Source organism: Corvus brachyrhynchos, unplaced genomic scaffold (genome assembly GCF_000691975.1).
Source record: "Corvus brachyrhynchos isolate BGI_N302 unplaced genomic scaffold, ASM69197v1 scaffold67, whole genome shotgun sequence".
Taxonomy (NCBI): Eukaryota; Metazoa; Chordata; class Aves; order Passeriformes; family Corvidae; genus Corvus; species Corvus brachyrhynchos.
In genome coordinates, this window is record NW_008239114.1 from 199,527 (window position 1) to 213,199 (window position 13,673).

Sequence of the window (13,673 nt, forward strand, 5' to 3'; positions counted from 1 at the left end):
CCATCCCTGAGGCTGGATGGAGAAGCAGACACAATCTGGGAAAGAACAAGTAGGATTTAGGCAGGAAAATGCAAAGAACAAGAGGGGAACCACTGCTGGGCAGGGAATAGAGGTTTATTCATCTGCTGCCTCCAGAAACTTGAGGCTGGTTTTAAAAAAAAAAAAAAAAGCAAACAAAATAAAACCTAAAAATATGTGAATTCAGCCATTTCCAGCACAATGAGATATAATTTTATGAGTCAACTCGTCCTCCTTGTGTTTCCACCACCCTTTAGCCCGATGCAAACGGCCCACGGGGGGGAGGGCTCGACACCGGAGGGAATTGCAGGGTTTATTTCGGATGAATAAGGATTCAAGGAGGGGAAAAGCACCCCAACACCTACTCCAGAGACTGTCTGTACACATGGACACGAGACAAGGTGGGTGCAGACGTTACAGGGGCAGCTGGAGAGGGTCAGACCCAGCTCCTGCGGGGCAGAGATGTCCCAGCTCGGGCTGCTCTGGGCACCGGAGACGCGGCGTGGCGGGGACAGGGACGGAGGGACACGCAGGGCACAGCGAGATCCGTTTAGAGGATGGAGGGGACGGGGGAGCAGGGGGAGCTGCAGCGGGACGCCAGGGGAGCCAAGCCCACCGCGGATCCTGCCACACCATCTATGCTGCTCAGGCTCCGGGATTTTCCATGGCCTCGGTGAAGAAAACAGACAGGTTAGAGCCGAGCAGCCTCCTGCCCAAGGCTCGGACAGCTGAGAGCACCAGGCTGAGTGTCACCCAGCCCCACACCCCGAGCAACCCCCTGAAAAAATGCTGGGAGGGCTTTTCGAGGGCGAGCAGGCTCCTGTGGATCCTCCAGGCCTTCCCACTCCCTTCACCGAGCAGCACCGGCCAAATCCAGGACTGGAGAGTCATCAATGAGGAGACCAAATTGCTCCTGTAGGGTGCTGGGTTTTGTTTCCCAAATTGCTCTGAATGAGGAATGAGTCTGGGGATTTTGTGGGCTGAAGCAGACGGGGAAAAGCAGCAGAACTCAAACAAATACGGGATTGGGAAGGAGTGATTCCCCCAGCTCTGGTTTTTACACCCCTGTAGCAGCAAGCTGCTGCTGACACCTTTCTGTGAGGAAAGGAGCAGGTAGATGTGCTCATTATTTTCCACAAGAAATTGCATTAAAGAGCAAATATTTCTATTTCTTTGAGCACAGGGACCCTTCACACTCCCCCAAAGAGCCAGGGATTTCTCCAGCTTTTATTGAAAAAGCAACAGCCAGAGGAAATAACCTCACAGGTCAAAAGCCACTTTTCTTGCTGGAAAGACACAAAGTCTTTGCACTGAAAATTTAATTTTTAGGTCCACAAAGCACCGCTGATAAGGATGAGTCTGTTCCCTGGATCTGCTGCCAAAATATGGAAAATTAATGATGCTCCCAGCCGCGATGAGCCCGGTGTCCCTGCGCCTGGATCTTCCCTGAGAGCACCCGGGTGAGCAAACCCAGCCAAGCCTGAGCCTTCCCAAGGCTCCAGCGCGTTCCAGGGAAAGCAAGACCATGGAAGTGTGTGGGGGGAGCGGAGGGAGGCAGCTCCTGACAGCAGAAAAACAAGGTGATGGATGGTCCCTTGGGCAGTGCCAGGCTCGGGATCCCTCCCCATGTCCCACCCCAGGAGTTCGTGGCACATCTTTGGGTTCTGCTTTGCTGGTGCTGGCCTGGCCGTGCTGGTTTGGGCTTGGATCAGGGATCCAGGCTCACGCCAGACCAGTGACAGCATCACCCTCACACACCCCCCAAGGGGGATACTGAGACAGGAGCATCACCTGGGAAACGCTCCAGGGCACAGCCTCTACAAATCTACAGAAAATCCCCTTTTTTTGTTGGTTTGTTTTTTCTCCCAGCCCCAGCAGCCAGCAGGGATTCTTCAACCCCTTCCCACCTCTCAGCCCCCTGAGGAGACGCAGCTCCTCCAGCTGTGCAGCAGAGGCAGCTCCAGGGGACAGAGGGACTCCTGCCTAAACCTGTTGCTGACTCCAGCAAAGCTCTCCCCGTCCCCACGGTGGAAGCAGGAGCAGAAGCAGGCCTGAGGAGAAGAGCAATTTCCTTCTTTACTTCTTGGCACAGATCCACACAGCGAGCGAGGAGGGGAGCGAGCACAGCCCTGAGCTGGGGGGAGCTGGGAGTTTCCCACCAACAGCAGCGGATGCAAAGACCCCCCTGCTCCCCACAACATTCCCGAAAAACTGCATCGGGCTCATCCTTCCCTCCCCTTGGGTGTGCTGAGGCTCTTTGAAAAGCTCACGTGTTTCCCTGCCGCCCTGAGCCGTGCGTGGGAAGCAACCATGCTGAGATCCAAGCGGTCCCTGAAAGCTCAGGGCAACCCTGGATCCAGCACCCAAACAGCACCAGTTTGGCAGGAAGCGTTGTGGGGTCGGGGTTTGCTGGGAGCCGCCGGCAGTGCAGGGACCTGCTGTGCTTTGTGGGGCTCTCGCTCCGAAGGCTGAATAGAAAAGGATGCAAACAGGCATAGAAACAGGGTCAAATCACACTGCTCGCTCTGATTAAGCCTCAAGCGTCACATTTTGGGACAGAACTGCATAAAGGTGTTTGATTTCCCCAGGGACTCTCTGCAATGGGCTCGGGGCAAACCTGCCCAAAGCCCAACACTTCATCCTCTCTCCATCAACTTATCCCAAGCCACGCATGCTGGAGCACCTGGGAAGGAGCTCAAGACTCTGTCCCTCAAAGCTGTCGTGCTTCCCCACCACACCCAGGGCCAGGTGCCACCACAGAGTGAAGCCACAACGCACAGGGGGGTTGTGCTCTGCTGATTGCCACGGGGCTTAAACAGAGCTGGGGTCCCAGTAACTCGCCCTGGGGCTACCCAGAGTCACCGGGATTGCTTTAGGAACGGGCTTGCTGCCAATAAAGGAGCATGGTGTGACCCCTGGGGGCTCCCCCCGGACCATGGCACTGCCTGCTTCCTGCAGGAGCTCGGCTCCAGGCGCTGGTGCAGGCTGGGAGCCGGCGGCACATGGGATGGGGTCAAGCAGGGAGGCAGCAAAGCCCAGGAACGTCCTGTTATTGGGGACAGAGGCCTGGCACGCAGCTCGTGTGGCACCATGTTCCTGTGTAAACGTGGGCTGGTCCTCACTGCCCCCCAGTCAGGCAGTTCCAGGGGATGCTGCTGTGAGCATTCCCAGCTCGATGCTGCGGGCTCAGGCCACGTGCGAGCCATGGCCCTGCGCTGACAGCAAGAACCAGAGTGAAAATCAGCTGCATGATGCTCTACAGAGCCAGAAATTGCTGCTGTGCCATGTTAGTGTGCTGAGGAAGGAGGTGGAGCTTTTTAAGGGACACAGAGATGCAGCGCTTGGACACGCGGGTTAGCGGCCGAGTGCCGGGGGAAGGTTGGACTCGTGGAGCTCTTTTCCAACCCAAACGATTCCATGGTTCCATCCTAACCAGTCTCACTGGCTGGACTCATCCTGCCTCCATATCCCTCTGTCCAAGCAGAGGACAGGGCTCGAGTGCCAAGGCAGCCCCATGCCAAGGTGTCTGCACCCAGCAGGACACATTTTTGGGAACTGCTGAGCAGGACCTGAGTGCTGAAGGGAGACAAAGGGTCTGAAGCCGTCCCCAGCAGCCAAGGAGCAAAGCAATACCCCTGGGAGCAGCCACAGGAAGAAGAAACATATTCCACATAGGAATCCACAGCAATCCAGCTCAATCTTCTCCAGGCTCAGGTCCAAAGGCAGGAGGAGCTCTTCTCTTTGAGCTGCCCCAACAAGACCAACTGCTGGAGTCGGGGTTAAACCACAATGGATGCCGAGATCTGCAGCTCATTCCCGAACCAGCTCCACCTCCTGATTTCCACAGCTTGCACAGACACCAGTACCTGTCCCAGGATCTGACAGATGGCCATCAGCGAGTCGGGCTCAGAACCAAGCTCATCTCAATTTGCAGAGCTGCCAGCATCCTGGTACCAGAACAAACAGCCTCAGCAGGAGATAAATCAAGAGCGAGGGAAGAGGAGCCTCTGCAGCTCCCAACGGCTCTTGGCTGGAGGCTGCTTTGCCCCTTGGTCACCTCTGGTCATCTCTGGTCACCCCTGGCCATACTGGAGCATGTCACTAGGCCAGCCCTGACCTCCCAGGACAGTGTCCCACCCGTCTGTCCCACAGCCCCAGCAGGACACAAGTACTGAGGTTGCCTCTTCCCAAAAGGCCTCAAGCATCACTGGAGTCCCTCTGGACCCCAGATCCGGCTTTCTCCAGGTGCAGCATCATTGCAGCAACATGGGGGTAAGTGACCCGTGCACACCTTCTATTTCAAAGTGTAAAAGGCACTCTGAAACTTGCAGGGAAGACACCAGAACACCCCAAGAACGATCACCAAAGTGCCCTTTCAAAGAGCTGCTGCTGCCACCACACGAGGACAGAAACCTCCTGGTCTCCTGTGATCCAGGGATGGGATTTGGGAGCGAGTGAAAGCAGCTCTGGATCCTCAGCTCTTAGAGCTGCTCCACTTTTCCTGGCTTCAGTGGGACCAGACTCAAGTGCTTCAGCTGAAGCCTGACTTCAGCATTTTCTAAGGAGGAAGAGCAGCACTGGCTTTCATCCCTCTCCTCCATCCCTTCCAGTTCAGCATTGCTCCTCCCAGTCTGGAGTGGGACTAAAGCTCTCTCCCCTCTCCACATTAACAGGCATTAAGAAAAGAGACCAACTCCACAGGAAAAAGCACATCCAGGGAGACAACATGAGGCGTTTCAAGCAGATATTTGATGGTACCCCAAGGATGAGCAAAGCTTTTCCTTTTTGTTCTCTTTCCGAGGTTGAGCAGCAATGCCAAATGGAATCCTTGATTTCCCAGCAGGAAACAACCAACTCACATCTACAGCTGATAAATGTGGTTGCCCCAAACACCTCCCTGAATCCCGTCCAGTCTGTGCCATCCCAAGCAGTTCCAAAAGTAACAAACCCTTGAGGCTCTCCAAAGCACCAACAGGTTTTGGGGAGCAGCTCAGAGGCGCAGCACACCATCCCATGCCCGGTCCCAGCTCCCAGGCACCGTTCCCTGTGAGCAACAGGCAGCACTTGGTACCAGGGAGGTGGAAGTAGGTCAGCTCTGCAGCCACAGCATCCCACACCACCCTGGACACGCAAAACGCTGCACAGCTGGAAAACTGAGCTGTGCCCTAAGAATTATCCCAGCAATCGAGGGTGCAGCTGGATTTCGTGGCACTGGGTTCACCCTCTCTGGAGCTGGAGTGCTGGGAGATGGGTGGAGGTCTGGGACCAGGTTGAAGAAGATTTTGTTTTGTCATGGGAAGAAGGGTTTTGTGTTTTCCTGACTCATCTCCCTCTCAGTTTCCCATGGAAAACCTCAACACTTAGCACAGCTCCTGTTCCAAGCCCAGAGGAGCCTTTCTGGCAGCCCGGAGCTGCTGGCAAGGCAGCGCTTGACGCATCGCGGCTCCCCACGCTCGAACCCACTGAAAGCCACCGGAGGGGAGAGGGAAGGAAAAGCCTCTGGGGTTTTTTTTCCCTACTGAAAACCTTTTGGTCCCCTTCAGTCACAACCTCACCGTGTCCCCAGGAGAGATGTCCCGCTCCCACCATCCAGGGATGAGTGGTTGAACCCCAGGGAGAAGAGCTGGAGAGGCAGAGGTTGGAGCACTCTGTCCCCAGGGAGGGCAGTGCAGCCAGCACAGGGTCAGACACCCCAAACGGGCACCACTGGGGAGGAGAAAACAAAATGTGGAGCCAGCACGGAGAGATGTGGTGGACGGAGGAGAAGCAGATGGAGAGGCAGGAAGACGTGGATTTGGGGAGCAGAGAACAGCCAGGCGGGCGGATGGAGATGAACCACGGCCTTGGATCGGCCCAACAAAGCTGCACTCAACCTCCACTCACCCTCCCCAGGTCCTGCTCACACCTCCAGCCGTACCTTTCTGGATGCCTCCATCCGCTGCACACGAGAAGTCCCCCGTGGCCAGCAGGAAACACGTGGAGGATTTCTTGTTCTTGTCCCGGGTGCTGGAGCGCCGCATTGGCCGCTTCTCCTCGTCCGTCGGGGACAGCGGCTGCTCCTCGTCCGACAGCACCACGTTGGCCTCACCGTTCTGCTTGGAGTCTGCAAGGGGTGGCAGAGACCCATCAGCAGCTGACAGAACCACAGGAGAAAGTGCTCAGGGTGGCCAGAAGGGCTTGCAGGACCGTGCAAGGAGGCAGAAGAGCAGGTTGCAGGTGGCCCGGAGCAGCACCCACCAGTTCAGATGCTGATCCCAGCCTGGACACGCTCCTTTGGAGCAGCCAGGGGAGCAGGACACAGACAGATATAATTCCAAGCAGCTCTAGTCCTGCTGAGGGTTATAAAACCTGTGTGAAGCCAAAGCTGGGGATGAAACACCCCAGGTTTTTGAGATCCACCCACCTAATTGGAGGGAATTAGCTCTCCAAAATTCACACTGCTGAGGAGCGGGCTGCTCGGGGTAGTGGGAAGTGCTAATTTATGTCCCCTGGCTGCCTGGTTCGTTGGCTGAGAGGATGCTCTGCCACGTGAGGGCCTGGCCTGAGCTCCTGGCTCTAACTGCTCCCCACTGCCAGGGCTCCCAGGGCAGGTGGGATTTGCAGGCATGTGGAAAAAGGAGATTTATAAAGGAAAAGAGCTGCTTGGGGCACCCTGTTCCCCCCCAGGAGAAGGACCACCACTGTTAAACACGTGTGGCCAGACGTGCAGCTGCCCAGGGCTGACCTCAGGGCTGGTGCAGGACACAACCCCACCATGGTGCCTCCTGTTCCAGAGACCCCAGAGGTGCCACTGGCAGCAAACCAAGACCAAAGGGGCAGAGCAGCCACCATGGCCAGCACTGGCACTGGGGCAGGGCTCTCACAGACCCCCAAAGTCAGCCCAAGGGATGGTGCCCACAGCTGCCCACAGATGGGGCTGGGCCTTCTCCTGATCCAAAGGGAAGACTTGGCCAACCCCCGAACTTCAGCTCAGTGCGTGAGATGAAAAAAGGAATGTCCAGGGACTGGTTTTGCTCAGGATTTGGAGCAGCAGCGGTGGGATTCTGTCTACCAGAAGAAGAATGAGGAGGTGGTCAAGCCCCAGGGAATGTCCATGGATTTATCAATTTTGGTGAAGGTTTCCCTGATTTATGGTGGGAGGAAGCAAAGGAAAAATCTGTCCCAAGGGCATGACCAGGCTAGCACAGGAGCAGAGCAACTGGCCTTACCTCTGTCACTGTGAGGGAGAGGTGGCTTAGGCAGGGGCACCTTGAAACCCACCATGGTGACTTGATCCGTGCCATTAGGAGGGAAGGATGTGGCCTTTGGGAAAGCAGGATATGGCCTTTCCCCCCTGCCTGCACGGGGGACTTGACCTGCAGCGCCCTGGTCCCCCAACATGGCCCCAATACCCTCCCACTCGAGGGACCCCGGCACCGAGGTCTCACCCACCCAGAGCTGGGGGCCACATCCTGCGCCATCCCCAGGGATCTGGGACACAGGGGACCAAAAACGTTGCCTTGAGGGCTCCCGGACGTCTCCCCCTCCCTCAGCCCCGCCTTTGGGGTCTCACCTGACCGCTTCCGCTCAGTCGCCCCCTCCTCTACTGCCAACGGGCACGTGTCGCTCTGGGTGCTGTTCCGGGGGGAGTTCTCCTCGGATTTGCCATAGGTGGGGGAGTCCAGCGGGGCCGGACGGGGTATATGCTTTTTCTTCTTCTTTGGCAGCTTCTGCTTGGCCATGGCCAATGAATAGTACATCCCAAAGTTATTGACGATGACGGGCACGGGCATGGCGATGGTCAGCACCCCGGCCAGGGCGCACAGGGCCCCCACCACCATCCCCGACCAGGTCTTGGGGTACATGTCACCATAGCCCAGGGTCGTCATCGTGACCACGGCCCACCAGAACCCGATGGGGATGTTCTTAAAGTGAGTGTGGTCGCTCCCGGTGGGGTCGGACGTCTTGGCTCCGATCCGCTCGGCGTAGTAGATCATAGTGGCGAAAATCAAGACCCCCAAGGCGAGGAAGATGATGAGGAGCAGGAATTCGTTGGTGCTGGCCCGGAGCGTGTGGCCCAGCACCCGGAGACCCACAAAGTGCCGTGTCAGCTTGAAGATCCGGAGGATCCGGACGAAGCGCACCACCCGTAGGAAGCCCAGCACGTCCCGGGCAGCTTTGGAGGACAGGCCACTGAGACCCACCTCCAGGTAGAAGGGCAAGATGGCCACGAAGTCAATGATGTTGAGCAGGTTTTTAATGAAGAGAAGCTTATCTGGGCAGCAGATGATGCGAACCAGGAACTCGAGGGTGAACCAGAGCACGCAGACCCCTTCGATGTAGGTGAGGATGGGCTCCGTCTCCACTTTGTGTGTCAGCAGGACCGTCGTGGTGTTGCCGACCACCAGGGTCTCCGTCACGTTGACGTCAATGTTGAAGGCCTCGTGCGTCTCCAGGCAGAAGGTTGTGATGGAGACCAGGATGAAGAAAAGCGAGGCGAAAGCAACCACCTGCGAAAGTCAAAATTACACCGGCCATGAGCTGATGTGGGGCAACCTCTTCTGTCTGGAGGAGGTCAAAGCACTCCAGGATGCTGCCACCCACTGCCCCAAGGCCAAGGGTGGAGAATGGGGAGGGATCCCCAGACCTCTCCCATGAGCTGACAGAAAACCTCAGAGCCTGGGGCCGTCAGTCCAGGACCTTTCTCCAAGTGCTACGATCTGTACGGGAGAAGTTGTGCTGGGCTCCAGCTGTGCCTGGAGATGTGCCAGGAATGGCAGTGGTGGGGGTGAAGGGAACCTGGGACAGCCTGGGACTGCAGCAATCTTCCGCTGGGAACAGACGTGAAAAGGGAATTTTGACAGGACAGATTCAAAGAGCTTTCCCCCGCATTCATCACAAACCCCTCCAGATGCCAGGCTCACGCTGCTCACAGCTGGGAGCTTTGGGGCCTGGATGTGTCAGAGATGTCCTTTCGCCCCCTCCCTGAGGGTCAGTGGTGGGTGATGTGCCCACAGAAGTTCCAGGTCTGAGAGGGCAGGATGAGGAGAGGAGCAGGCAGAGCTCAGCCTCCTGCTGATGCCTGGACCTGGTGACACGGGGATGTTCCCATTTCTCCTCTCTGCCCGAGAGAGAGACCTTTGTCCCCTCCATGTCACCTCCTCCTCCTCCTCCCTTCTCCTTGCTGTGGATATGAGTGAGGAGGGGCCAGCAGCATGCATTGGAGGTCACAAAGGACCACCTTGTCATGCTCCCATCAATCCTGCTCAGCTCCCTCCCTCACTCACAGTGAGCCCATTACCTGGAGCATCTGTTTCCAAAAGCTGCCCCCTGCAAAAAAAAACCCCTGTGAGCAGAAAAACTCTTGTTCTACCTTCCTCTGGCACAAAAGCACGGCTTTCCCAGGAGCAGATCCTGGTGCGGCCCCTTTGCTGCACCTGCACCAAGCAGGATGTGACCTTTTGCTGTCAAACCCACCCAAGCGGCTGCACTCGGCAGAGCAGCACCGTGAGCCTGCTCCAGGCGACAGCCCGGATCCTCGGCTGGAGTGAATCAGCAGCAGAGACAGCCTGAGTCACGCTGGAGAAACACCCGGCCCTGGACACCAGCGGTGCCGTGGCGGCAGCCCCGAGCCTGCCAGGAGCATCCTTGAGGGGTGTCCCCAAGGGCAGACCCGTGTGGGTCCACCACAGAGAGCATCAGCCCTCCAAGAGTTTGGTGTGAAGTTTAAATCAGGCATTAAATGATGGAGAAACCTCTGGAAGATGATTCTCCTGCCCCGGTGAGAGACACCTGCTTGGGGATGGAATGAGATGCTCCTCACCCCTCAGTCAGAGCCCTCTGGACCACGCACGGGGATGCAGCTCCGAAGGCTGATCAGCCGTGTGCAGTTTGGGAAGCAGATCCAGCAAGAAGTGGGATCTTACAGCAAGGCCAGCTTAACCAGACGAGTGTCTCTACACAGTCGTGGCACAGCCAAAATAATCCGCTTTTCAGCTGAGGGCTGAGTCACGTTCCTGAGCTTCCCTGTATGGGGAATCTTGGGAAAACCTGAAGAGTAAAAATTTAGACTTAAAGCAAAGTAGGAAGAAAAAAAAATCACCCAGGAAGGGAGTGAGACCATGCGAACACTCGGGTAATGAAGCAGCCCTGCTGTTGAGTGTGAGGTGAGACCTGATTTAGCCCAAGGAGCAAAATCAGCCTTTAAAAATAGAAGAGTCAGGTTCAAGCCGGTGCCAACCATCGTGTCCCCCTCATCATGCTGCTCCAGTTCTGTGTCTGACCCGAGATGTCTCACCTCAGCTCCAGTCGCTGCTCCAAACTCAAGTTCTTTTCCAAAACTGTCTTTAAAATAAAATAAAATAAAATAAAATCTATGTATAAATCTATGTATAAACCAGTACTACCAATACACACCAGAACTCCCACCAAACAAGTCCTCCAGAACATGTTGGTGGCCTACACAATCTTGACCTGCACTCAACAGCTCGCAATGGGTGTTCCCAAAAAATCCATGACCCCGCAGAGGGTCACTAGCATGAAAGTGCCCATGAAAGTGAGGTCAGGAGTCTCCAAGTTGGGCTGCAAAGGGAAAAAATAGTGAGGAGCTGCACGTAAGAGGGGTTTGGAAGTAGAGGTAAAATCACAGCCAGGGCAGATTCGCATGGGGAGGAAAAGTGTGAAACTCCAGCTGGGACCAAATATTCCCGGAGTGGACTAGACTGAGGAGCCAGGGATCCCATGGGCATCGATGGTGCACGAAGAGAGGCTAAAACACGGCAGAGATTTCTAACCACGCGCTCACCCAGCTGCCAGCTCAGGAGGAGAAGTGCTGGAGGGAGGGAAAGACGGAAATAACCAGGAGCCAACTGAGTCAGGGCCCGAGGGGCTGCTCCACAGAGAGGAGGAGCGAGGACCAGAGAAATTCAGCTCTTGAGACTCTTAGTCACGGCTGCCACACAGAGAGGGAGAGAGTTTACATGGACAGCCTGGGACTGCTGCTCCCCAAGGTTTAGCAACATGCTGTTGGGCTGCTCCAGCACATTCCCTGCAGCCAGCAGCACCCCTTTGGCTCTGGAAAGAAAGGGGGAGACCCCAAAATGGGGCGGTATTAAAGAAATCCCAACCGCCGCAAACCTCACGCAGCCCAAAAGCCAGGGCAGCACCAGGAATGTTGAACCCACAGGGATGCTCACGAGTCCTGCAGCACCCTAATGCTGGATGGTGACTCCAGCCAGGAGCTGGGTGCCCTCACTTGGGATGGTTGTGTTGCTCTGTGCCTCAGTTTCCCCTTCTGCCAGAGCAGTTTTCCCAAGCTATAGCACTGGTATTTTTTCCTGTTACCTCTGGAAGTTGATTGTTCCCATGGCACTGCTGAGCTGAACGTTTATCCAGAGTGGTGAGAAGGAAGCAGGGAGCTCCCAGTACAAACTGGTCCCACTCCAGCCCCAGCTGGGCCTCAATCACAACCATCTCTGCTCCCTCCAATACATTCCTCCTGATAAAGCCTTTCCAGGAGCAGCTCAGCACACAGGAAAAGCAGAACCAAATAACGCCGGGGGGAAAAATTGAATTGAATTATTGTGCTTGGGTTTATTTTTAATTTTGTTTAATTTTTTATTTGGAGCTTTGCACCATTCAGAGCATCTCTCCGAGGTGAAAAGCCCTCAGAGATGGGCAAAGGAGCAGGTACCCTTTTAAAATGGGTTCAGCTCTTGCTGCCCGAGCATTCTCTGCATGTGTGTGCTGCTCTAACATTTGCTGCAAAAACACCTCCTTGCCAAACTGACCCCTGCCCCGCACACTGCTCGTGGGTGTGAAATGCCTGCAGAATTTCTTACCATTGACGGGGCTTTTTTTACACCTCTCAATGCATCCAGAATTCATCTCGATCCCAACTGCCTGTCCGTGTGTGTGCAGCAGATCCATAAGCTGGGCGTGCCAGGGGCTGGGGTGGGTATCGAGGGGTCAGTGGGCAGCGCATTGGGGGTGGTCTATGAGGAGCTGGGAGAGGAGACACATGCGCAGAGCAGCACCTGAGCGCCAGGCTGGGAGCCTGGGGATGCGCCTGGTTTGGGGGGACGCATCCCAGGCGCGTCACTGCCCGTGGGTAGGGACTGCTGGCATGGCCAGGGAGGGTGGCAGGGTCTCTGCTGCGTGGATGTGCTCACGTGTGCACACGCACGGTGCCAGGGCCCGGGGCCACGTGTGGCTGTGGAGGCTGTGGGACCGTGGCTCAGGTGTGCTGGGTGTCAGCGGTGCCTGAGCCTGCACCACACGTGCTGGTGGGCTCCCTATGCTGCTGGGGCAGCCCCGGCGTGGGGACAGCGGGCAGGGGGTGCACAGGAACAGGGTGTCCTTTGGGGCTGCGGCTCCTGCAGACGAGGAGCGTGAGCTGCTTGGGGACAACCGTGAGGATCCCGTTTGCTTCAGGACCTGATCCCCAGCCCTGACCTCCACTGTGCTGTTAAATGTGGGTTTTGGCATCGTGCAGCCCAGCAAGAGGAACCCAAACATCCTATCCTAGAGCATCCTGAAAGTCTGCCAGGAGTCAGCCCTGCCAAGGACAATCCCTCATCTCCATGTGCCCAGGAGGTGCACAGGGAGCACTCGAGGGTGCAAAGGGGGCAGGGATTGGTCTTGCCCCCAGTTTCAGCCCAGCCCTCCCAGGTGTGAGGGTTGGGAGGGGATTGGGAGACAATGGAAGAGGGGTCCTGTAGGATGGGACATGACTCCCGTGTAACCCACCAGGAAAGTCGGACTTGCCCACGGGGATGGGGAGGTGAAGACACAACCCCAGCACAGCCCCATCCCGCCTCCCCACCGGCACATTTCGGGAGCTTACCCTTGCCGCCTTGGACGAGTAGGGGTCCTCAAAGAGCGCCCACATCTTGGGCTGCCAATTCCGGCAGCAGCCACCCCCTCCAGCAGCCCCCGCCGCCCCTGGGGGCCTGTCATCCATGCCCAGGCGCTGAAGGGCCATCTCCCTACCCCCTTCCTCTTCAGGCTCCTCTCCGCCAGCCCCTCCACCAGGCTCGGGACTCTCAAAGATATCCAGGGCCTCTTCGGCGTCGCGGTGCTGGCGGTAGGTCATCCAGCAGCAGGGCTCCACGTCCGTCTCGTCGATGCCCCAGTAGGTCAGCTCCTCCTCGAAGAGGGGCCCGCAGATGTCCGCGGGGCAGTGCAGCTTCCCGGTGCGGTAGTAGTTGAGCACGTAGGAGAAGATCCCGGGGTGACGGTCGAAGAAGAACTCGTTGCTTTTGCCATCAAAGTCAAAGTTGCTCTGGGCATCGGGGTCAGCCAGCCAGGCCAGGCGGGTGCCCGGCAAAGTCCGTAGGGTGCTTTTGTAGGTCTCATGCCGGGTGCCACCTACATTGATGGTGATCTTGTCCGACTCTTCCCCTTTGCCCATCTCTTCCTTCAGGCATGTTTTGGAGGGTGGTTTGTTCCCCGACTTGCGTCCACGGTAGGAGGAGACACACACCGAGCTGATCATAGATTTCGGTGGATGGGAGATGCCCACAACGTGCACCCTTCCTCCGGGCGAGGAGCTGGGGTTCAGCGGAGGCGGGAGAGGGGGACAGAGATGGGACTGGGGAGGGGAAAAGGGGGGGGCTCAGGCTTGGCTCTGGCCTCGGGGGGAGCAAGCTGGAGCCGCGCCGGACACCGCTGGCTGC

General features: G+C 57.0%; 1 protein-coding gene across 4 annotated transcripts in view; it reads right to left on the reverse strand.

Moving 5' to 3' along the window:
- KCNC4 (potassium voltage-gated channel subfamily C member 4) overlaps positions 1-13,673 on the reverse strand; it is a 37,595-nt gene that overhangs the window by 6,744 nt on the left and 17,178 nt on the right. For 2 of the 4 annotated variants that reach the window (XM_017739839.1, XM_008638026.2), the window contains exons 2-5: positions 12,842-13,588; positions 7,571-8,507; positions 5,936-6,121; positions 99-687 (exon numbers count right to left, since the gene is read on the reverse strand). In XM_017739839.1, the coding sequence (XP_017595328.1) occupies positions 569-687; positions 5,936-6,121; positions 7,571-8,507; positions 12,842-13,588 (1,989 nt within the window). In that variant the 3' untranslated portion in view covers positions 99-568. Of the gene's footprint in view, positions 1-98; positions 688-5,935; positions 6,122-7,570; positions 8,508-12,841; positions 13,670-13,673 lie in introns of those variants that run through there. The other 2 variants (XM_017739842.1, XM_017739841.1) reach the window with 2 other exon arrangements.